The sequence below is a fragment of the Mustela lutreola genome, chromosome 1 (genome assembly GCF_030435805.1).
Source record: "Mustela lutreola isolate mMusLut2 chromosome 1, mMusLut2.pri, whole genome shotgun sequence".
In the NCBI taxonomy this organism is placed as follows: Eukaryota; Metazoa; Chordata; class Mammalia; order Carnivora; family Mustelidae; genus Mustela; species Mustela lutreola.
In genome coordinates, this window is record NC_081290.1 from 229,734,964 (window position 1) to 229,759,310 (window position 24,347).

General features: G+C 37.0%; 1 protein-coding gene across 4 annotated transcripts in view; it reads right to left on the reverse strand.

Moving 5' to 3' along the window:
• Positions 1 to 24,347, reverse strand: part of UVRAG (UV radiation resistance associated) — a 309,934-nt gene that overhangs the window by 258,214 nt on the left and 27,373 nt on the right. For all 4 annotated transcript variants that reach the window (XM_059188600.1, XM_059188612.1, XM_059188622.1 and 1 more), the window contains exons 2-3: positions 16,911 to 17,028; positions 8,807 to 8,841 (exon numbers count right to left, since the gene is read on the reverse strand). In XM_059188600.1, the coding sequence (XP_059044583.1) occupies positions 8,807 to 8,841; positions 16,911 to 17,028 (153 nt within the window). The remainder of the gene's footprint in view (positions 1 to 8,806; positions 8,842 to 16,910; positions 17,029 to 24,347) is intronic.

A 24,347-nucleotide genomic window follows, 5' to 3' on the forward strand; every position in this document is an offset into this window, starting at 1 on the left:
CACACGTAATGCTAAGCAGGAGAGAACATGCCAGAGAGAGACTCAAAAACAAGCAAGACTAACCAACGGTTAGTATGTCTTGCTTCAAGTCAAGACAGTAGTTCTCCTTGGGAGCAGGGAGTGACTAGAGAAAGAACAAAGGGATGCCGATAATGTTCTACTTTCTGAACTTCTCCCTTTGAAAAGTCATCAGGCTATTATTTTTACCCTTTACTGCAACGTGTGTTCTATATCAATGAAAAGTAATGAAACTATATTCTTTAAAGACCCAATAGCAGAAAAAAATACAGCATCTTAAAAGGAGGAGGCTGAAGCAATAAATCAAATAAAGGTATCTCTTCATGATGTAAATTTAGGCCTAAAAGTCTAAAGTTTAAAGGTGTTAGAGGACCTCCTGACCTTCAAATTATACCACCTAAAAAGGTAGCTATTTACTCTATGTGTAAGATCACCTCTCAACAAAAGTACATGTGCCCTAGATTATGACACAGTATAATTTCAAATTCTCACTCTCAGAGTAATAAACCACCAGAAAAACCATGAAATAACCACCCCTCCCCAAAGTGAAAAAAGGTAAAGACTTGGTGAATATATCTGAACAGGGAGAGGAAGGACTTGGGGGTGGGGGGGGGGGGGCAGCTGTATTAAATATTCATAAATACTTCATTCTAAAATAAATTAAAAGCCATTGAGGGCGCCTGGGTGGCTCAGTGGGTTAAGCCTCTGCCTTTGGCTCAGGTCATGATCTCAGGGTCCTGGGATCAAGCCCCGAATCAGGCTCTTTGCTTGGCAGGGAACCTGCTTCCCCTCTCTCTCTGCCTGCTTATGATCTCTCTTTCTGTGTCAAATAAATAAATAATATCTTAAAAAAAAAAAAAAAAAAAGCCTTTGAAAGTGAGAGTGGTGTTCTGAAGTTACTTCATACTGTTGAATAGATGACATGGGTTTCTTTTCTAAGCCAATACAACATTAATACAGCACAGCTATTGTCAGTCTTCTCATTACAATGACCTTCCTTTATACTTTCATGACATAGCCGCCAAAGAGCCGTAATTCCTGAGTTGGTACATTCAGACACACTGAAAGACTTTATTGACCAATAATGTTACTGTAAAGACCCAGATGATTTATATTTATATTTAACCTACACAGGTTAGCCTGTTTCATAGATGGAACAAATTATCCAAGTACTAGATGATCTAGGGACCTATAGCATATTCACTGTGGTACAGCTGCAGAATATCAGGATATTTATGGCTCTGAAAAGTTCACTGCCCACTCACCCACAGAAGAATGTAAACTCATTATTTAGCCAGAGCAACTTCTCCGTAATGCTGCTCAATGACTGTTTTTTTTTTTTTATTAAAGAAACACACTTGTACAAAAGAAATTTCAAAACATAAACTATCACTGTTCTTATCACCCAGTAACAAATGTATGGCCATAAGAAACACAACTTAAGAAGTCATAAAAATTTCTCTAAACATACAAGATAACTCTAGGGAATTGCATGCTGACGCTATAAAGCAGTAGTTACTTCTCAGCCCAATAAACTCTTTTTCCCTGTCTAATTCACCTCTACTCATCCTTCACATCTCAACTTAGAAATAAGCTTCAGCTAGAAACCTTTCCTAGCCACCCTCTCTTAAAATGAGATAAATAATACTCCGATGTGTTTTCAAAGAACCCTGTTCTTCCCTGGTACTTTAACTGTATGTGTCAATTATCTTAGTCTCCCTCCATATCATGTAGTTGACCAGAGAGAAGTTAGAAAACCCCAAAGATGGTGCAGTTTAATACAGGGTAACATAATCTGGCATAATTAAGAGGAGACAACTCTCCACTCATGCATACCCATAGAGATGAAATGTTAATTTATTTGGTTACAATCAAGAGAAACATAAACTTTAACAATCACGCAGGCCAGTAACTGATAAAAAGTACACCATCGGGTCAGTTTTTTTTTCCCAAAGATTTAAACACAGCTCAGGAAGTCAAAATTCCAAACGAAGCTTATGATTCTGATAATTATATCACCTGTTGTCCCTAAAAATACTTGCTCTTGCAGTTTTCCTGGGATGCCTGGGTGGCTCACTGGGTTAAAGCCTCTGCCTTTGGCTCAGGTCATGATCTTAGGGTCCTGGGATCAAGACCCACATCGGACTCTCTGCTCAGCAGGGAGCCTGCTTCTCCCTTTCTCTCTGTCTGCCTCTCTGCCTACTTGTGATTTCTCTCTTTGTCAAACAAATTTTAAAAAATAAAACTTGCTCTAGACCTTTGCTTATTCAATCACAAGGGCCATTACTGACCTCTACTCGACCTCCAGCAGACACTGACTCAGTTGAAGGAAGAAAGCTAAAGGAAATGTGAAGTAAGGCAGGCAGCATAAAGCTGTAGAAGAGCAGGGCTTTCCAATGTCACTATTGCCCTAGGGACCTAAAGCAAGCTTCTCAGCCTGTCTGAACATCAGTTTCCCTACCTATCGAACAGGCATATTTCTTACCTTATAGCACGGGTATCAGGATAAGTACCAATGTACATCATGCATCCAACACACGACTAGTATCAAAGGTGAGTAACTCTGTAATTGATACCTCTTATTTATTAAAGAAACACACATGTACAAATTTCAACACACACACAAACTACCACTGCTCTTATTCCCACTATGAGATTTTAATTTTGTAATAGAAGTTTAAAAACTCCCTCTTTGTAAAAGTATCTAATGATCAACTTTGTAATTGTTGAAGATGGGTACATATGGTTTCATTACCTAATTCATCTGTACTTCTGTGAATATACAAAATCAACTTTAGAGAATTTAGTTACTTCCATTCTTACTGCTTCAATCATTTTGGTTATTAACCAATGACCCTTCAATCTAATCTCCTCTTGAACAACAATAACAAAATCCAAAAGTTAACAAATCATTTAGAGAATATGGCTACCTGAAGCCAGAGAACTTTAAAGCTGAATTGTACACTGACAGTTAATTGTTCTATGTTAAATATATCTGAGTAGAAACCAGAGCTCTGACTTGTAACTTGGAGACACATCTCCACTTTCCAGCCTGCAGAAGCTGGATTCTTCGGTTACTCAATGCAATAGGCATTTATTGGACTTCTCTGGGTGAAGCACTGCGCTAGGGACATTAGAAAACAGAAAAATGAATACATCCAATGTCTTTGTCTACCAGACAGTGTCTTTGTCTACCCCTAACTTTGTGTGGCCTGTAACTATATATATATATATATATATATATATATATATATATATATATATATCCCTGTCCAAATCTCTCTCAGGCTGACCAGCTCTTGACCATCACCTCCCATCTCTCCAGGTCATTTCCCTTGCTGCCCTGACCCTCAATTCCTCTGCCCCTGTTGTCATACTTGCCTAGTATGTTGTCATACTTTGCCTCAAACCACTTCTGCTCGCCCCACCCAACCCCAGCCAGACTAGCTTCTTAGCCAGTTCTTAAAGACCTCAAAAACACTCCTGCCTTTGTAACCTTCCTGCTTCCTGACTTGTAACAGTCTTGCCCCACACAGGTACATAGCTTCTCCCTCACTTACTTCAGGTATCTATTCAAATGATTTCATCTATGTGACATTTTGTCTATGTGACTACCAAAGGAAACCAGAAACCAGCACTGCCAGATACTTTCCTATTCTGCTTTATTTTATGCCATTATTTTAATACCATCTAACATAGTCTATTTATCATTAATTCTAACATGCCCTTTCCTCAATATTGAGGATGAATTTTAATTTTAGAAACATTAAGATCAATAAGGTTCTACTATTTTTGACCGCCAGGTGGCAGTCACTAGATGGCACTGTCTCTACATGCACAACCTTATAAATAACTGTTCTTAAACTCTTAAATTAGGCAAGCTGAACCCTGTTTGCCTGTGCTGACTTTAATGCCATTTAAAGTATCTCTCTGGGTTTAAACTGAAACAAACAAAAAGCCCTGTATATAATATCTATCAGATTTTTAAATTCAAAAGGTTAAAAATACAGAACAACATAGAGTAACCCAGTACTCTCAAAACACTGCTAGCAAGAGTGTAAATGAAAGAAAAATTTGGAAAAGCTATTTGGTAATAAATACTAAAGTGGATCCTATGAATACTCCCTAAAGGTCCACTCCTAGATATGTATCACATTAACAGAAATGTACACAGAGGGTCAACAAGAGATACACATGAGAATGGTCACAGCAGCACTATTCATATTAACTCAAAAACTAGAAACTAACCAAATGCCCTCAACAGAAGAATGGATAAATTCTGGTACATTCATACAATGCAGTATTACAGAACAAACAAACTACAAATATACCCACAATCTGAATGACTCTTAAAATACACAGTTGAGACTCTTTCAATATAAAGTGCAAATCAGATACAAAGGAGTACATACTGTATGATTTTATTTCTGTATAGCTTAGAAGTCGATAAAATTAATTTATGATGTTAAGTCAGGACAGCAGCAGTAACTGAAGAAGGCCTGAGGGGCCTTCAGAGTCATTAAAAATACTCTACTTATTGACCTGGAAGCTGGTTATACCAGTATATTCAATTTCAGAAAATTCATCAAGTTGTATATTTAAAACTGTAATCTCTTCTTTATGTATGTTAAACTTTCAAAAAAAAAAGTATTAAGTTGGGGTGCCTGGGTGGCTCAGTGGGTTAAAGCCTCTGCCTTCAGCTCAGGTCATGATCCCACGGTCCTGGGATTGAGCCCCACATCGGGCTCTCTGCTCAGCAGGGAGCCTGCTTCCTCCTCTCTCTGCCTGCCTCTCTGCCCACTTGTGATCTCTGTCAAATAAATAAATAAAATCTTTAAAAAAAAAAAAGTATTAAGTTTTATATAGGCAAAGGGCACAGACATAAAACAAGAAGACATGAATTTGGTATTAGAGAAGCAATATTTGTGAATGAAGAAAAAAACCCTAATCCATCCTTTTCTTTAAGACTTAATGAAATTCGCAGATTGAGAAAGCGTATTTACGTTCTGTTACTGAGATACAAAAGATTCCCAACACAGGTCGAGCAGTATACCTAAAGGAAGGAAAGACTGCTAAATAAATACCTTGGAATGGGTAAAAGAAATATCAAAGTAACAAGAGGCTAGGAAGATCAAATCACGACTCATTCAGGACTATTACGAAGGTCCTGTGTTTCAATTTAATTACAAGTGTTTGTTTTTCTCGGTGAACATAAAATAATGGTGACTTTTAGATCTAACTTGGCTTAGGCTATTTTTCTTGTCTTACTTGTTTGCCAAATACAAGCCATCACAATGACTCTGGAGGTTATGAAGATACATATACAGGTCCCTCCCTTTGTAAGGTTTATCATATATATTAAAGAAGCTAAGACAACCAAAGGAACAGCTATCACACCACTTTAGAATGGTATCAGTAGTATAAGGACAAGGTCCTTTGTTCTTTTGTTTTTTAAAGATTTTTATTTACTTAGAGAGAGGGAGTAGGGGCAGGGCAGAGGCAGAGACGGGGTGGAGAGAGAATCTCAGGCGGACTCCACACTGAGTACAAAATTCCACACAGGACTCGATCCCACAACCTGAACTGAAATCAAGAGCCAGTCAGTCCCTGAACCGACTGTGCCACCCAGGTGCCCCCAAAGTTTTGTTTTCTCAAAGCACAGAAAAAGGGAAACCTCTTCCTGCTAATGTCAGATTGTAAGGAAGCTCTTCAGAAGTATACAGAACCATGCTATCCAATACCATATCCATTAGCCACTTGTGGCTATTTATATTAGAATTAAATAAAATTAAAAATTTAGTTCTCCAGTATTACTGAACCACATTTTAGGCACCACACATGGCTAGTTGCAAATGTACCAGGCAAGGCACGAACCAACAGCACCACGGCAGTGATCTGCAGTAGCCAAGAGTTAGAAAGACCCAAGGAATATGCACATAAGGTCAATTTAATCTTTGGGTGAAAACTTTCTTTTTAACTCATGTCCATTTTCCATGTTTCCTTTGACATCACAATGGCAAAAGCAGCCACCCTGGACTGGGGACCAAGCTAAAAATACAAACCTAGGAAAAACAGTTGAAGCCTTGAAGTTAAAGGAGTAAAAAAAGAATACAAGCTCACTAGAGTCCAGCTTAGTTCACCAGGGTGAAAATTCACCCACAGCTTCAGCTAAAAATCAATGAAGTATTACTTTACCTAATCTTTAATAGCTAATTGAGGATTGGGGGTTCAGGATATTACTTAGAAGTCAGTCAATAAACACATTTATGGAGGAATCCATTCACTAAGAAACATTGGCTGAGCACCTTCTATGTGCCAAGAACAAAGGGCAATCAGGAGGAATAAAAGCATTTAAATCACTAACCCTATTCAGCAGATATCACAACAGCTTACAAATCACCAGCTCCTAAGCAGGGAAAAAGCCCTACAAACTTTGCTCATCTGTGGTTCTTCAGAAACAGCAAGGGAGATAACAGTGTGCCATCTCCAGCATATTCTGGAGAGTTGTTGACTCCTGTGGTGCTCAATGCCCATTAATCTGAATCAGTCACAGTTATTTAACAAAAAAAAAAAAAAAAAAAAAAAAAAAAAAAAAACAAGTAAGGAAGAGTCCTTTCCAAAAGAAAAGAACATACGAACTACAGTCTATCAAACCTATATTAAGCTATAAAAGATAGGAAAGACAATCCTTACCAGAAATATCATAACCTCAAAGAATATCCTTAAAAGGCAACATAACCAATCAACATTTATCCAACAACTCCCAAGGAGTACACGGGGAGCCAGAGTACATAAAGATATTCAAGCAGTCTCTTGACCTCCAAAAGCTGTCATCTACTTTGTGAGAGGAAACCATTCATCAAAAACCACAATGGACGCAAATGCTCAAAGTGGGATCCCCAGGAAACAACAACAGGACAAACTGTAACCGGAAAGGACCTTGCAAGTCTTTTGTCCAAATATCTCCATTGTCTGAAATCCATTCTACAGTATTTTTATAAAACATTTATTCAACCTAAGTACACCAGGCATGAAGGTATCACAACCTCATGGACATCTCAGAAGCAACAGAAGATGGGAGCCAGAAGGGCTGAAGAGTTAACATTCAACGAGATGGTTTTAGAAATATGAACTTGAAAGGCAAGTGAATACCAAGTAAATACAATAATGTAGAACAATATACTAACGTAGCACTATTAGCACAGGATCCACTATGACCCAAATCCAGAGAAAAAGCAATGGGATGGTGTAAAACCATTTCCAATAGACTTTTGACTACCCAAAGGAGGGTAGAATAAATCAAGGTGAAATTCTATTCTACCTGCCCCTGCAACTACCCACTCTTCCCCAGCTTTCCCTGGTGTATAGAATACTTACATTTTCACCTGAGCCAGGGGACAAAGAGAAACTAATATTGACTCAAGAGCTACTATGTGTCAGGCATAGCGCTAGTCATTTCATGTCATTTACTATATGCAGAACAAGAGCTGCACTGGTGATTGGAGCTCCTCAGAAACAGGCTCAAGGAAACTGTCTGGCCCTGGATCCAAATTTATTATTTTATTTTAGAGACATTGAGAAGGCAGCTTGATAAAGAGGCAAGAGTAACAGAGACCTGAAGAGAGAGGTCTGAACTTAGGATCCAGTCCTATAGTTATGTGACTACAAAAGTTGTTGGGCCTCTCTGGATGTAAGTTCCTTAAGACCTACCTCATCTCCTTACAGGTTGTTATAAGGATCAAAATGGAACCCGTATATAAATGGATTCTGTAAACATAAAACATAACTGATATCCATTTATTCATCTAACAAGTATTTACTGAGCACCGATACTATTCTAGACTCTACGCAAGGTCCCTGCCCTCATGAAACTTGTGTTCTAGTAGGTGGGAGACATGTAATCAACATAAAGAAATCAATAAACAGAAGTTTCCAAGAGTGATGAATGCTCTAAAGAAAATAAAACAGGTGACATAAAAAAGAGTGACTAGGAGAAAGGGAACCACTCTTAATCAAACAGTCATAGAAGACCAAACCAAAGTCCTATAACTTGAGACCTCAAAGATATCTTTAGCAAACAAAGAGCTGGGGAAACAAGTGTTCTAGATATAAGAAAGGGAGAGGAGCTCAGCATGTTTGAAGCACCAAAAAAATGAGGTATGCCTAGAGCACAATGAGTAAGGAAAACTACTGAGAAATGAGGTTGAAAAAGTGGACAGAGGCCAAATCCAGCAGTCTTGACCACGAAGAAGATATTATAATTCTCATAAAGTCCTTTTTTTGTCAACATGGCTCAATAAACTAAGCCATTTGTGCAAATATCTCATGTGTACATTATCAAAAGTAGGACACTTCCAAATTTCTACCTTAGCAATTCCACCACCAAAAAATAAGTAGGAAGAGCCTATGCAATGGCCCTAGACATACAATTCTTAAGAATTTTATCTAAACAAAGACATCATTTATTATGTTCCATAAACCAGATAATCAAAAAAAACCTAACAGAATTATAGAATATGAATAAAAAAAAACTGAAGTTTTTAATAGAGAAAATATCAGCTCATTCAGCAAATATTTATCAAGCACCTACTATGTGCCAGGCATGTTCTAAGGATGAGAGATACAACAATGAACACATCAATGAAAATTTAAGCAATAACTAAGCAGAAGATTTAACTGTAGAAGTATCATAATAAATAGCAGAACTGAACTTGAACTTATGTCTTAGCATTTTCTGAAACAGGAGTTATAGGTTTAGTCAAGTGTACCTGTCAGAAAGCAAACTTACCAAGGAATTCTTAATCACTTCACTCCTATAAAATTCTGGAAAAGAAGAAAAAAAAATAAGTGATATGAAAGAAAATAAGCTCATTAACTCTTAATCCTATAAATTTTTTAACATATGTTCCAGTAAAACATTTAAAACATTTTCAAAGGAACTATTTTCTCTATACCTTTAGCTGTAAAAAAATAAATAAATAAAAATAAATAAATTAAATAAAAATTAAATAAAAGGGTCATAAAGGAAAAATTTTCATAAAGACCAAAACTGTTAAAATTTAATTTAGCAAATTTTACCCCAGATTCTAATTTAATCCCTTAAAAATTTAGACTTTCTTCTCTCCTACCTTACAACCACTCTACAAAAACCGATTCCATACGCTCTGTAAGCATTAAAATCTCACGATTCTACAGACCTTCATGTGTACTATAAACATTATGAACCTAGAGGCACAATCAAAAGAGAGAAATATGGCAGCGATGCAAACAAACACTGCCTCTTCTGAACCTGCTGAAGTCACCATCATGATGCTCTGTCTCTGCAGAGTCTACAAGGACCTTCATATCTTTGTGTTGCTATAAGACAAATTTCCCAGGTGTGATACATGGACCACTGGTACTTGACATGATCTTAGGTGATACACACAGACACACTTTATTTTTTTCCTTCTATATTTAAATTTATGTCCCATATATTCCTCAACCCCTAACTGTAAGGTCTGAAAGGACAGAAGCATTTGTTTGATACATCTGCTATGTCCTCAGCATGTAAAACCATTCCTGACATGGAGTAAACAATAAATACTTTTTAATTGAATGAGTTATTGTACTTAATTTACTGAGTTATCTTACTAAGTTTAAAAATAATGATGGGTGGTTCAGTCAGTTCAGCACTCAGCACCTGGTTTCAGCTCAGGTCATGATCTCAGGGTCATGAGATGGGTCCCCAAGTTGGGCTCCGTGCTCAGCAGGGAGTCCGCTTGGGATTCTTTCCCTCTGCTCCCCCCTTTGCATGTATACGTGACCACGTGCACCATTCCGCTCTCTCTCAAATGAATAAATCTCTAAAAACTTTTTAAAATAATGAACTTAAAAATATATATTAAGTATGTAATAGTATAGATGAAACTCAAAAAGAGTGAAACATGTCAAAGTTTACTAAAAACTAAAGCTAAGGAAGAGTCAGGCAATAAATGAACAGTAGGCCTAAATGTAAAACTCTTACAGGTAAGATCTTTAGATTAAAGCAATTCTTGATAAACATAATATCTATATTACTCTATATTTGTCTTTCCTAATATATATATATATGTATATATATATATGTATGTATATACATATATATACATATATATGTATGGATAATTATTTTATTTTATGGAAAGATAAAATAAACATAAAATAATAATAACGTAAAATAATACGATAAACGTATTAAGTTTTAAAAAAAGACAGGTTATAAGAATTCACAACAGGATCCAAATTTTTATAGTTATGTCAATAATGTTTACCTTAGGTGATAGGAATAGGCTGCTAACTTTTATTTTCTGCTTGGCAGTATCCAATTTTTCTGTTTGACAAAATTATTTGAAATAAGAAGAGATAATTCTAATTATTTTTAAAAGGACCCTCTGATGGACATTTAGGTTACTGCTAATATTTAAATATTTCAAGTAATATTATAAATAATCATTCAGAGATATATAAGATAAACATTTAGAAGGAGAATGCAAGATAAAAGGAAAAATACAATTTGAATTTGGTAGATACTGCCATAGTCTATAAACGTGTTGTACCACTTTACAAGCCCACTTATGAAAATACCTGTCTTCCCAACACTGGCAACCCTAAGTATTATTCTTTTCATTTCTTCCCAAATGATTAACCAGTTATTCCAACCATAAATTAACTATAAAGATGTTTGTGTGTAGGTATATGTATGTGTGCGTGTGTGCGTGCACACAGGCACATGCATGTGTATATTCTATTTAATATGTACCATGTTTATTTTTAGGGGGAAAAGACCTAAAAGGAATAAAAAAATCATTTTTTATTTCAAAGTAGTTTCACTTAACACACAAAAAAATTTTGTATTGTTTGAATTTTTTGCAAGCATGTATTACTTTAAAATCAATGGAAAAAAAGATATTTTTCTTTTCTTTAGAAAGAAAGAATTCCTCAGTTTAATCTGCAAAGTGTCTAAATTAAACAGTTCCCAAAATATGTATCTGCAACTCTAAGAAGATGACTAGTATTATTATTTCTTCCAAAATTTTGCTGACTGAATGTATGTGTAAATGAAACTAAACAATCTGCTTTCTCCATGAGACCTTCAAAATAGACCTGATAATTTAAATGGAAAGAGGTCCACAAAAAAGCCCAGAAGAAATCATGGGAGTCTGAGGTAATTTCTAACATGCTAAATGGGCGTACACTGTCTACCATTCTGTTACATCTAAAATATTGTCAATAAAATTAGCAGCATGATACAATAGTGATTTAACAGTGAACATAGGAGAATTTAATAGTGAATGTGGGAGAATTTAGAGTCAAAAAATAATTCCAGTCCCCATATGATATTCACTCTGAACAAGTCAGTTAACCTTTTGGGTCACATAGCTTACCTTTCAAAGGATAATGACAAATGGAAAATAACAGTGTTATTGTGAGGCTCAAATAAAATAGTGAATTAAAAACACTTTGTGGGGCGCCTGGGTGGCTCAGTGGGTTAAAGCCTCTGCTTTCGGCTCAGGTCATGATCCCGGGGTCCTGGGATCGAGCCCCGCATCGGGCTCTCTGCTCGGCAGGGAGCCTGCTTCCTCCTCTCTCTCTGTCTGCCTCTCTGCCTACTTGTGATCTCTGTCTGTCAAATAAATAAATAAATCTTTAAAAAATAAATAAATAAATAAATAAAAATAAAAAAATAAAATAAAAACACTTTGTGAACTTTGTGAACTATAATTTTTATTAACACAGTTCTAGTAATTTTTATTAATTCACTTTAAGCAAAATTATTTGACAAGTAAATTTTTAAAAAGATACCACTCAAGACCTATTTCTACATGAAAGGGCCCATTAGATACAAATGCCTCTCTATCCAGGCTAAGTCAGACCTAGAAAAACAAAGCAATCAGACATTGCACAGCATGTTTTGGCTGTTATGCAGCATTCCATTCATTTAACAAATGCTTTTTTAGTACCTCAACCTCACTCATAAAAGAAGAAATACAAACTTAAACTATACTATAAAACTATTTTTCACCTATCAGATTGGCAAAAATTCAAAAGTTTGATTGCACAGTCTGTTGGTGAGCCCATGGGAGAAAAGGCACTCATACCTAATAAGTGGGAATGCAAATAAAAAAAATTTTTGCAATATCTATGAAAACTAGAAGTACGCATCCTTTGCTATTTCCACCTCCTGGAAATTTACCCCACAGCTATACTAGCACTCATACAAAATAACGTACTTATGAAGTTATTCAAAGCAGTCCTGTGTGCAGAGCAAGACTAGGACAACTTAAATGCCTACCAAGAGAAGCCAATTAAATAAATCACGGGACACCTACTTATTGCAGAACTGTGCAGAAAAATAAATTAGGGAAGCGCTGAAAAATCAGAGAAGCTCTCTATAGACAAATCTAAGACATTTTAGGTGAAAAATGCAAGGCACAGAAATATATATAGTTTGTACTATTTTTATTTGTATTTGCATAAAGAATTCAGCAAAGAGAAAAAATGTAGAAACAGTGGTTATTAGGGTGGGTAAAAAAACTACGGAGATGGGACAGGTGAAAAGATTTGAAACCTTTATATATACTTTGAAGCACGACTGCATTAGCTGTTCAAAAAAATTAAATGGAGGGGCGCCTGGGTGGCTCAGTGGGTTAAAGCCTCTGCCTTCAGCTCAGGTCATGATCCCAGGGTCCTGGGATCGAGCCCTGCGTCGGGCTCTCTGCTGAGCAGGGAGCCTGCTTCCCTCTCTCTCTGCCTGTCTCTCTGCCTACTTGTGATCTCTGTCAAATAAATAAAATCTTTAAAAAAAAAAAAAATTAAATGGAAAAAAATATGAGGGCTTAATATGTGCCAAGCATTGTTCCAAGCGCAGTGAACAAAACTAACCCACAATTTTCTGGATTATACAGAGTTCATCTTCTAATGTATCCAAAATAACTGGCTGGCATTCTGGGCACTCACATTTCATGGGTGGAAAAAAAAAAACTATGACTGAAGAACAAACATGATTTTATAAAAATTTCAAGTTTAAGAGGAAACCACAATTAGAACCCTAGTTCTTCATCCATTAACACAAGGCTTTGTTCTCTGGGGCTGTGTTAACTTTGATCTGAACTACCTAACAAGAAGGCAGTATCCTAAGAGCACTGAAAGATGCCAAAAGTCAAAAAATCTCACACATAACTTCTTAGGATCTGCTGCAAATTCAGTCAAAATAAAAGAATAACTTAGAGATCAGTATTTCAAATATTCTTCCAATTTAAAAAAACAAACAAACAAACAAAAACTTCTTTTGAAACTAAGAAATGGGGATGTCTAGGTGACTCAGTCAATTAAGCATCTGCCTTCGTTCGGCTCAGGTCATGATCTCCAGTCCTGAGATCAAGCCCTGTATTGGGCTCCCTGCTCAGCAGAGTCTGCTTCTCTCTCTCTCTGCCTTTCCCACTTCCCACCACTCATATTCTCTCTCTCTCAAATAAATAAAAGAAACTGAGAAATGATGCCACTAAACAGGTGGTATGGTATGGGTGAGTTTGTAAGAAGAGCCAACTGGCCCTCTACCATGGTCATCCTACACCAAGGGCTGCATAAAGATCATGAAGAGAATATTTGTGTTTATCATCACAGGTCCAACAAGATAAGGTGGATTAACTAGGCTTATTAATGAAACAACTTCCTGGCTCCTCCTACGGTAGTTAAAAGTTATAAAAACCAACATGCAGGCCCAAAAGAAAATGATAAATAGATTCCATTCAGCCATGACATTTTGGAGTAGGAGGAAGCCTCCGAAATCATCATTTCTCTCATTTTAGAGGTAAATTCACCAAAGCTCACAAGAGGGACTAAATGTCCTAGTCAAGGGGCTTGCCAGTTAGCAACAGACTCACCACCACTAGCAGAGACTGTACTCCCTTGTGGAGTATCAGCTACCCCCTCACTGCATGAATGATCATTTCATGGTGGCAACTTTAAGAAGTAGTCTATGATAACTTCTAAACTCAAGGTGTAGTATGAGCTAGAAGAAGACAAAGAATAAACCAAAAAAGTCACTTTGCCACCACATCTCTTAGACAACTTTAAATAAGATGGTCATCAACCAGCCCCTGACCACGCTCTTCTTATTAACTACTTTGACTGTTAACAAATACCTAAAATGTGCAGGTAAGTACTATGTTAATTTTTATTATCAAAAATATTGCTGGAGCAAGAACACAAAAGTTTTATGAAAATAATCAAGGACTGATTATATAGAAAACGATCAATAACTTAAAATACTCGGGGTGCCTGGGTGACTCAGTTGGTTAAGCATCCAACTCTTAGTTTCAGCTTAGATCATGGTCTCGGGATCAGGGGATAAGCCCCCCATGGGGCTCTGCACTCAACGGGGAGTCTGCTTCTCTCCCTTTCTCTGACACTCTATCCCTCTCCCCCACCCCAAGAGAGATAAATCTTTAAAAAAAAATTTTTTTTAACTCTGGATGGCTCAGTCAATAGAGCATGTGATGCTTGATCTCAGGGTTCAAGCCCCACTCTCAGTGTAGAGATTACTTAAAAATTTAAAAAAAATTTTTTAATTAATCTTAAAAAAGAAAACACTCTGGCACTGTCATATATTGCTAATGATAAAACCCATTATAGTGAGCAGAAGACCAAATGTATTAAGATCTGCAAAAATGCTTATACCCGAAGACAATGACCAAACTGTTTCATTTTCCTTCTGGACACATAGGAAGACAACAAATCCCGGTCTCCTTTCCATCTAAAAACGATGACACTACTGATTTATGGCCAATGAAATGTTATAAAATTTATGTAGGCCATTTCCATTAAAAAAAAAAAAGAAAGAAAGAAAGAAAGAAATGAAAAAAAAACTCCCTCAAATAATCCTTCTCTCTTGCCATGCCAAAAGTCATGTATTGATGATAGCAGCATTCCAAAATAGAAGAAGCTGGGATACCTGAGTCACAGCTTAGAGGACAACTGCCAAGACAATGCCTGTTAAGAACACCTGCACTGGACTTAGTATAAGAAATTTATTATGTTATGCCACTTAGATCTGCAGTATTTGTTACAGTAGCTAGCATTAATCATTCAGCTTTAATGGTGTTTTAAGAATATGCAATGGTACGGGGCACCTGGGTGGCTCAGTGGGTTAAGCCTCTGCCTTCCGCTCGGGTCATGATCCCAGGGTCCTGGGATCGAGCCCCACATCAGGCTTTCTGCTCTGCAGGTAGCCTGCTTCCTCCTCTCTCTCTGCCTGCCTCTCTGCCTACTTGTGATCTCTGTCAGATAAATAAAAAAAAAATCTTTTAAAAAAAAAAAAGAATATGCAATGGTTACAATGAAAAATAAGAATAAAATTATATGAAAATGCAGAATTTAGAGTCCTTTTTTTTCATCCTTAAAAATTATTTTATTGCTATTTACATTATGGTGGTGGTTCTACCCTATGTAATTCCTGATTGAATCTTTTAATGGGCATATACTGGTATTGAAATTAAAAAAACAAAAAAGGTATTAAATGACTACTGCTTTAATAATGGTCTTTATTTTTTTTTAAAGATTTTATTTATTTATTTGACAGAGAGAGATCACAAGTAGGCAGAGAGGCAGGCAGAGAGAGAGAGGAAGAAGCAGGCTCCCTGCTGAGCAGAGAGCCCAATGCGGGACTCGATCCCAGGACACTGAGATAATGACCTGAGCCGAAGGCAGTGGCTCAACCCACTGAGCCACCCAGGCGCCCCTAATAATGGTCTTTAAAAGTAATTAAAACCAGGGGTACCTGGGTGGCTGAGTTGGTTAAGTGTCTGCCTTCAGCTCAGGTCATGATCTCAGTCAGAGTCCTGGGATCAAGCCCCATGTTGTTGGGCTCCCCACGCATCTGCTTATCCCTTTTTCCCCTCCCTCCATTCATGCTCTCTTTCCCTCTCTCAAATAAAGAAAATCTTTAAAAAAAAAAAAAAAAAAAAAGTTATTAAAACCAGAAAGGTAAAATGTCATTCGAATTTTTCATCTTTATCATAGTACAAAATTCAAATAAGCCCTTAGTAACTCTAAAATAACACCACTTTTTGTTTATATAAATATATCTTCAATCACATTTTACCCAGTGTTACAACTTTATCTCAGTTGTTCCTTGAAAACTTCATAAGGCATCATTATCTCCACTTTACAAATGGGCAAAGTGAGGTTTCAAAAAGCCATGATCATTGTCCAGCGTCACATAGCTAGACCTACTCTCTATTTTCAATCCTAATTCAGTATTCCTCCCATATACCATGCTTGTTCCCTTGTACCACCCAACACAGGTCAACTGATTATATCCAAGCGCCTTTCATCCAATATGTATTCAAAAGACGCTTGTGATTTTGAATCAAATATTTACTTGTTCTACTCTCAGAATTGCCACTTACACAGCAGTCCACAGTACAATATGTGCAGATGAAGTCAAGGAAACCAAGCCATCCTTCTAAAAATGACCCCACAAATACACAAGGAATTACAAATATGAGAAAATATAAACTGGTTTCAATTTTACCACAATATTTTTTAAAATTATGTTTTGAAGAAAATAAAATTAGTACATATACTGGACTCATATACCTACTTTCATGATACCTACTGGAACAAAAACATTCATAGGCAACATTCATAAATAAATGATAAATTTAGCAATTAAGAACTATCCAAAAGCCATGTTTCTTTTATATATGATATATGTAACAACTGCTCATGAAATATTTTCGGATAGCATTGACAGTTTAGCTTTCCAATAAGCAATAATAGCAAATCGAGAGTCACCGATACTCACTTGTGTTACAAAAGAATAAAAAGGAGATGTAACAATCTGTGGGAAAGTCCACAGATTCCCTTACCTTTATATATCTTTTCAGTATTACACAAGTGAAGTGTGAAGTAGGTATCAAGGAGCTGATGGCCATTTCTATTAACAATGTTCCGGGCAGCAATGTTCCGAAGGTGTCTGAGACGTCGCTAAAACCAACAACAAAAAAGAGGGGCACATTCAGCTTTTCCTCCTATAAAATGTTCTGAAAGTTACAGTCTGAAAATAAAACCTAGTAAGTTGCCCCAGTTATTGATATGTTGAGCCAGTAACCTTAACCCAGTCTCTTATTTATGCCTCAGCATTCCCTCTGTCAAGTAGGAATTATACCTGCCCAATCTCATTTACAAGTTTGTTGTGAGTATGAAATGACAACAAATACAAAGTACTGTCAAAGAGCATAAATGTTATTTACATAAGTACTGTGTAACTGTACAATAGCATTAGTATTTCCTGGAATACAAACTAAGTAGTAATTTGCTTTCTTCCCTTCAGAAGAATACTAGTAGACATGCAAATCCATCTCATACCTACAGACAAGCAGTTATTACATACATACACCCCCTGTTGCTAGTGCATTCTAGAAGCCACATCATCTATACAACCAGGAAAAGATGCCAAGCCAAAACATAACTCACTGGGCACTTCAGCCAGCCAGTCAGTAACCCAACTGTAGTGAGCTTAAATTAAACTTTCACCTGACCAGCAGTCAAACAATCTCTCTTTCCTGATCAGTCTCTCCTTCCCAACAATTTCTCCAACTAAGATGCACCAATCATTTGGAGTCCCAATTGCTGAAAAGGCAAACACTAAATAATCAACAGTAGAAATCAACAAAAATACAAGGTAACAAACAGACAAATAAAAGCATATCAAAAAGAGAAAATGTTGGCAATGCTCAAGTCTGGGAACATCAGATTCATTCCCAAAGGCTAGTTCCCTGTGTCAGATAATTATTTCTGTACTAAAAAATAGAAATCGAGTGCTCAGTTTTAAAATACGCTTAAAGTTGGGGCGCCTGGGTGGCTCAGAGGGTTAAAGCCTCTGCCTTCCGCTCAGGTCATGATCCCAGGGTTCTGGGATCGAGCCCCACATCGGGCTCTCTCCTTGGTGGGGAGCCTGCTTCCTCCTCTCTCTCTCTGCCTGCCTCTCTGCCTACTTGTGATCTCTCTCTGTCGAATAAATAAATAAAATCTTTAAAAAAAATAAAATAAAAAATTAAAATAAAATACGCTTAAAGCTCTCCCTTTATGCTGAAAGACAGCCCAACCTATTGCGGTAAGTCCATCTTCAATTATATATGCAGTCAGCTGGAAAAGTACAGTTCTGTCTTTCCATGCACATAGCAACCTAATCCAATTGTCCAATAAATTTGTTTAATACTCTTAAGTATGAAAAGGCCCAAATATATTTACAAAAAGTTCCTCTGGCTCAGTGGATTAAGCGCCTGCCTTCAGCTCAAGTCATGATCTCAGGGTCCTAGGATGGAGCCCTGCATGGGCTCTCCATGAGCCCTCCACTGAGCAGGGAGCCCATTTCTCTCTTCCTTTCCCTCTGCCCCTCCCCCTGCTCATGCTTGCTCATTCTCTCTCTCTCAAATAAATAAATAAAACCTTCAAAAAATAAAAAGTTCTTAGGGCTTATTCTAAAAGACTCATTTTTACACAATCTGCCAATGGTTTCCATTTCATACCTTGGATTACAGTCACTATCTCTTCCTCCTGTATATTCTTCATTAGCCCTCTCAATCAAGATTTTAAATTAACAGGAAAACTAACCACATCTATTTTTTTTTAAAGATTTTATTTATTGATTTGACAGAGAGAAATCACAAGTAGATGGAGAGGCAGGCAGAGAGGGGCGGGGGGGGAAGCAGGCTCCCTGCCGAGCAGAGAGCCCGATGCGGGACTCGATCCCAGGACCCTGAGATCATGACCTGAGCCAAAGGCAGCGGCTTAACCCACTGAGCCACCCAGGCGCCCCTAACCACATCTATTTTGCTGTAAATTACAATCCTGGTCTTCTGTTCAAAGACCTAAAAATATTACTCAAAGCCTCTAGAATAAAGTACAAACTTGCCCTATTGCTTTCAAAGCCCTGTACAATCTGACCTCTCCACATCCTATGTTTACTTCTCACTAGACCTTCTACATATCCAACCCTCAGTCATACACAAATGCTTAAGATTCCATGAAAAAGACCGTGCATGCTCCTAGCCCCAGGCTTTTGCTAATGCTAGCTTAACTTACTTCAAAGTTTAGGAGAGAAGACTTCTCCTTCCTTTGTTTCTGAGGTTAGCTGCTCCTTTATTTGAACAAGTAAGAACTTTGCTTCTATCTCTCCGATAGCACTTACCTCATTTAAACTAGTCTTATTAGTTGATTAGTTATTGTCCCTATTAATGGAGGAAATGACTTGGTAACAAAGACTATTACCATCACTACACTGTCAGCACTTCTTAAATGCTTACCATGTGCCATGCTCTGTACTGAACACTTCAAACATACGATGTTATTTAATCCGCATAACAACCCCATGACATGAGGTTTTACTCATTATCATTATGCATCTCTTTATCCCAACATTCCTCTGTAACCCAATAGAAAATAATAAATAATAAACAGGCAATATATCTCAAAAGAAGGAAGGAAAGAAAGAAAGAAGGAAAGCAAGGGGTTACACCTATATATGGATGTGTACCATACACTTCTATCTCCTGTACACGCACGTGCGCACACACACACACACACACAATTGATACAGGCTGGTCTTTACACTCCCCTATTGCCACAGAGGGCAGCATGAGCAATGATCTATCCTTTAACACAAGAGAATAATATTATGACAAATACAATAATAATGAAACAGACTGCCTTACGAAGCAATGTACAAGGCCTGGCCAGAGATGTAATTTACACAGATGCATAGATATTACTGAAGAGATCTTTCTTTCCACTATCTAGGAAGTTAGCACAACTGGCTCGAAGACACCTTCAGACTCCAAGCTATACAATTAATTCTAAAATCAGCAGTGGAGTCTACAAACATTTACCTGGGGGGGTTACCAATATGTCATTATTGATTGCTTCCATGCTCCTTCCACTAACGTGAGTAAAACAACACTGACCACATCCAGGCATTTTATGAGAAGATCTACAGAAAACAAACAAAAAAAACACAAACAAAAAACAAAAACCTCCTCCACAAATTAACCAACTACACTTAAAGCACTGACTTTGGGTTGTACAACTTTTTGCCTTTTCCCCTATTTTATTTATTTCAAAAGCATTATGGTAAGTATTCTCATTACACCATGATTAAATAAAATACAAGATGCTCCCAGCAGCTAGAAGGGACAAAGGAAATCAACTCTTTTTAGGTAAATTATAGATGTAATCTTGATGAAAGGCAGTAAAGGTACACATGAAGCTTCTTGTGCTTTTTGTCTTGGCTTCCTCTTTAATAATATTCATTCCAATTTTATCACACAGCTACTTTTTATTTTTAAAAATGCTAAACTGTAATAAAATGGAGTTTAATAATAATGTGTCAATGTTACTTTTTAGTTTTGACACATGAAAAATGGTAATGTAAGACGATGATATTAGGGGAAACTGAATGAAGGAAATTCTCTGAACATTTTTAAAACTTTTCTGTAAATTTAAAATTATTCCAAATAAAGTTTATTTTTTTTTTTTTAGTTGTTGTCTCTTTCAGAGTTAGGAGTTGTGTAAGCACAAAAAGAGTGCCAATAAAGCATTTCACAAGCCCAATTTTATTAATAAAACTCTTCTTCATTCCCCCCATTCATTTCCTTCCTTTTAATTTTTTTTAAGATTTTATTTATTTATTTGACAGAGAGATAGAGAGTACAAGTAGGCAGAGCAGCACGCAGAGGGAGTGGGAGAAGCAGACTCCCCGCTGAGCAGGGAGCCCGATTCAGGGCTCAATCCCAGGACCCTGGGATCATGACCCGAGCCGAAGGCAGCTGCTTAACAGACTGAGCCACCCAGGCGCCCCAAAAAATAGTATAGTAAAGTTTGGGTTTTGGGGGGTTTTTTGGGTTTTTTTTTTTCCATCTCCTTCCTTTAGACTCCCACTTCTTCTCTTCCTCTCCTTCCCGTAAGATTTAATGCGATTAAAAAGAAACACTGGAAGGTTAAGTCAGAAACTCATAAAAAATGATTACCTATGGGGGTAAGAACAAGCTAGAGGAAATACAGATAAAAATAAGACTTTCCTGCTACTTGCTTATACAGTTTTGACTTCTGTACCATATAAATGTCTTACATACTCAAAAAGTAAAGTTAAATAAGTAAGGAAAAGTTTAAACCAACTCAACCTAGTCCAAAATATAAGAGCAATACCAAAATTATCACCAGTTTTAGGAAATATCAACTACCTTCACCCAAATTATTATCCCATGATCCAAGAATTACTGAAGAAACCAGAGTGACCTAAAGGATCCTCTCTTGTTTTCAGGTCCCCCAGAAGATCTATACTTGAGAAACAGTATGTGATTTTACCTAACATGGAAAAAGGGTTAGTTCCAGATATTTGTCTATCTTCCCCAACAAGAACATAAATTCTGTGAGTAAGAGATTTTATTTTACATATTTTTAAAGATTTTATTTATTTATTTGTCAAAGAGCGCAGGCATGCACAAGCAGGGGAAGCAGCAGGCAGAGGGAGAAGCAGACTACCTGCTGAGCAAGGAGCCTGATACCATGACCTGAGCCAAAGGCAGACACTTAAACTAAGCTACCCAGGCACCCCAGAGATTTTTAGTTTTTTATTATTTATACTTGTATTTCCAGCATCGAGCTGAGTACCTAGTAAATGGCAGACACACAATAAATGTTTTTTGACTGAATGAATAAATCTCCTGTGAATTAGCCCAGTCAAGAATCTCGTGGTATGGGACACCTGGTGGCTCAGTCAGTTAAACATCTATCTTCAGCTGCCACTCCCCCTGTTAGTGTGCTCTCCTTCTCTGACAAAATCTTAAAAAAAAAAAAAAAAAAAAAGACTTACCTCTTCAAATGGCCCACCAAAAGACAGCTGAAATCAAATCTGTCTTATGATCTAAAGTGGCTCACGTACCTCAGGAAAGTATGAATACTCTGAGCAATTAAAATTTCCACAAACTTTGGAATTATTCTTTAAGATAACATCCTATGCAGTTTTCTTAAGCAGCAATCTCCTTACACTTTCTCAAATGTTCTATGCCTTTATGGTTATGAAATACTCTTTGTGCATCGTTCTTTAGCAATAGGTTTAGGCAGCAAAGTTGTACTCTAATAACATCCACCCCCAAAACTAAAGCTGAACAGATTTTAACTTTTAAATTGGAATTAACGAGGCTTAAAATCTTTGAAACACTATCTCTAAAATGTTCTATGTAGGGAATAAAAACATTCACTAACATATAAAATTAAAACTCCTATTCAGCTTCGATTTGGAAGATTGATAGATATAATGAGAGCACAACTCTGCTACCTGAAGTGTTGGTGGTGAGCAAAAGACCTGTATGACCCTAAATTCCTAACATTTTTACAAATCTTTCAAACATAAATTCTAAAACAAGACTTAAGTGGTATGCGTTGTAGATCTGAAGCATTTGCTTTAGTAAAAAAAAATAATAATAATTACTCATTGGTAATGACTGAAACTGATGCCTCTAAAGAACTTTTTAATACTACTACTGTTGTTAGCCAACTGCTACAAACCGTAACAGTAGTCTAGAGGTGCCTGGGTGGCTCAGCTGGTTAAGTGTCTGCTTTCGGCTCAGGTCATGATCTCCGGGTCCGGTGACTGAGTCCCACATTGGGCTTCCTGCTCAGCGGGAAGTCTGCTTCTACCTTTCCCTTGGCCTGTCTTCCCCACTTGTGCTCTCTCTCTCTCTCTCTGAAATAAATAAAACCTTAAAAAAAAAAAAAAGTAGTCTAAAGTTTTGGGGTTTTTTTTTTGTATTTTGTGTTTATTTTGTCCTGCCCAGCACGTATTTGACTAAAACAAAACAAACAGAAAAACTCCCTTGTACAGTCACCCTCTCCTACTATCAATCTCTCTATGCTTCCTTTAGAATTAACTCTACCTCCAACCCCAAGGATGTTCATGGCATGACTGAGATCAGGTCAATCAGCACATTCCATCCCCCTGACCTTAACATATAACTTAATTAAGACCACTGAAAGACTCAGAAATTATATTAAATTATTAAGGTTTTTTTCCCCCCCACACTGGCCCTGAATCTGGAAGGATACAGAACTGGAGATGTTGGCAGCTATCCTTCATCAGAGTGAAACCAAAAAATGAAACCAACAAGGAAGAAAGCAGAGCAAAAAGATATGAGATTCAGGTCCTGCCAAGAATTTAAGTGTCTCTGGGTCAAACATACCTAAAATGAGAATTGGAATGACAACTACCAGCCAAGTTCCCATAAAACTGTCAAAGATTACAACTAGGGAGATTTATATTGTGACTATTTATTTAGGATTTATCCCATAACAGGTTAGTAGATGAAGAGTAACATTTAGTGGCAGGATACAAAGAAATGTTTCATTTTGTTCAACATCCCCATGTTTTAGAAAATGATCATTTCTGGTTGGTTAATTCATTTTTGTTGAATCTCAATATGGGTGACAGCACAGCTTTAAAAACAGTCAAATCACACCCCAGAACAAAAAGAAATCCAAAACAATTTTCAGTAGTGATATACGTCATTGGGGTTCTATATTCCTCCTGAGTTTTACCATTCCCTTGCAGGTATCTAAAATGCTCTGACTTCCAAGGTATAATAACAACCAAAGAGAACTAACGTGTCTTTGATCTTATTCCTCGTCACTGCTGTAGAGAGTGATTCAGGGAGGCTAATAGCTAACAGGAGGAGAATATGCCTCCCATTCACCCTTCCTTCCCTAACCGTAACCCTTGCTTCAAAAACACAAATACTGTGTTTCTTAAATATAATCACTCCACAAATCCCCACCACTGCCAAACTAAATAACCGTCCCACATACACCTTTTATGACTTCTAAGACCATAGAGAGGCATCTTCCAAAACAAATTTTGAGTCTAATTTGCTTAATCTACAAGAGCTATTATAAATCAATAATATAATCAATACTCTATAACCTGATAGAAAAGGAGGCAAAGGATATAAAAAGAAATGGAAATAGTCTATAAACCATATGAGAAGAAAAAGAAATGGAAAAGAAAAAGCAACAGAAATGGTCAATAAACATATGAGAAGATGTATAATCACGCCCCTAATTAAAGATATATACATCAAAACAACCATTCCACCTCACAGAAGACTAGTTTCCAAACAAGGTCTGTATCAAACATCACACCCCCGCGCTCTCACCCCCGGGGCTCTCTTACAATGTAGCACTGCCAACCCCTCAGTAACAAATGGGGTCTATGTTCCTTCTCCCTTAATGTAGGTAGGACTGTGACAATGGTA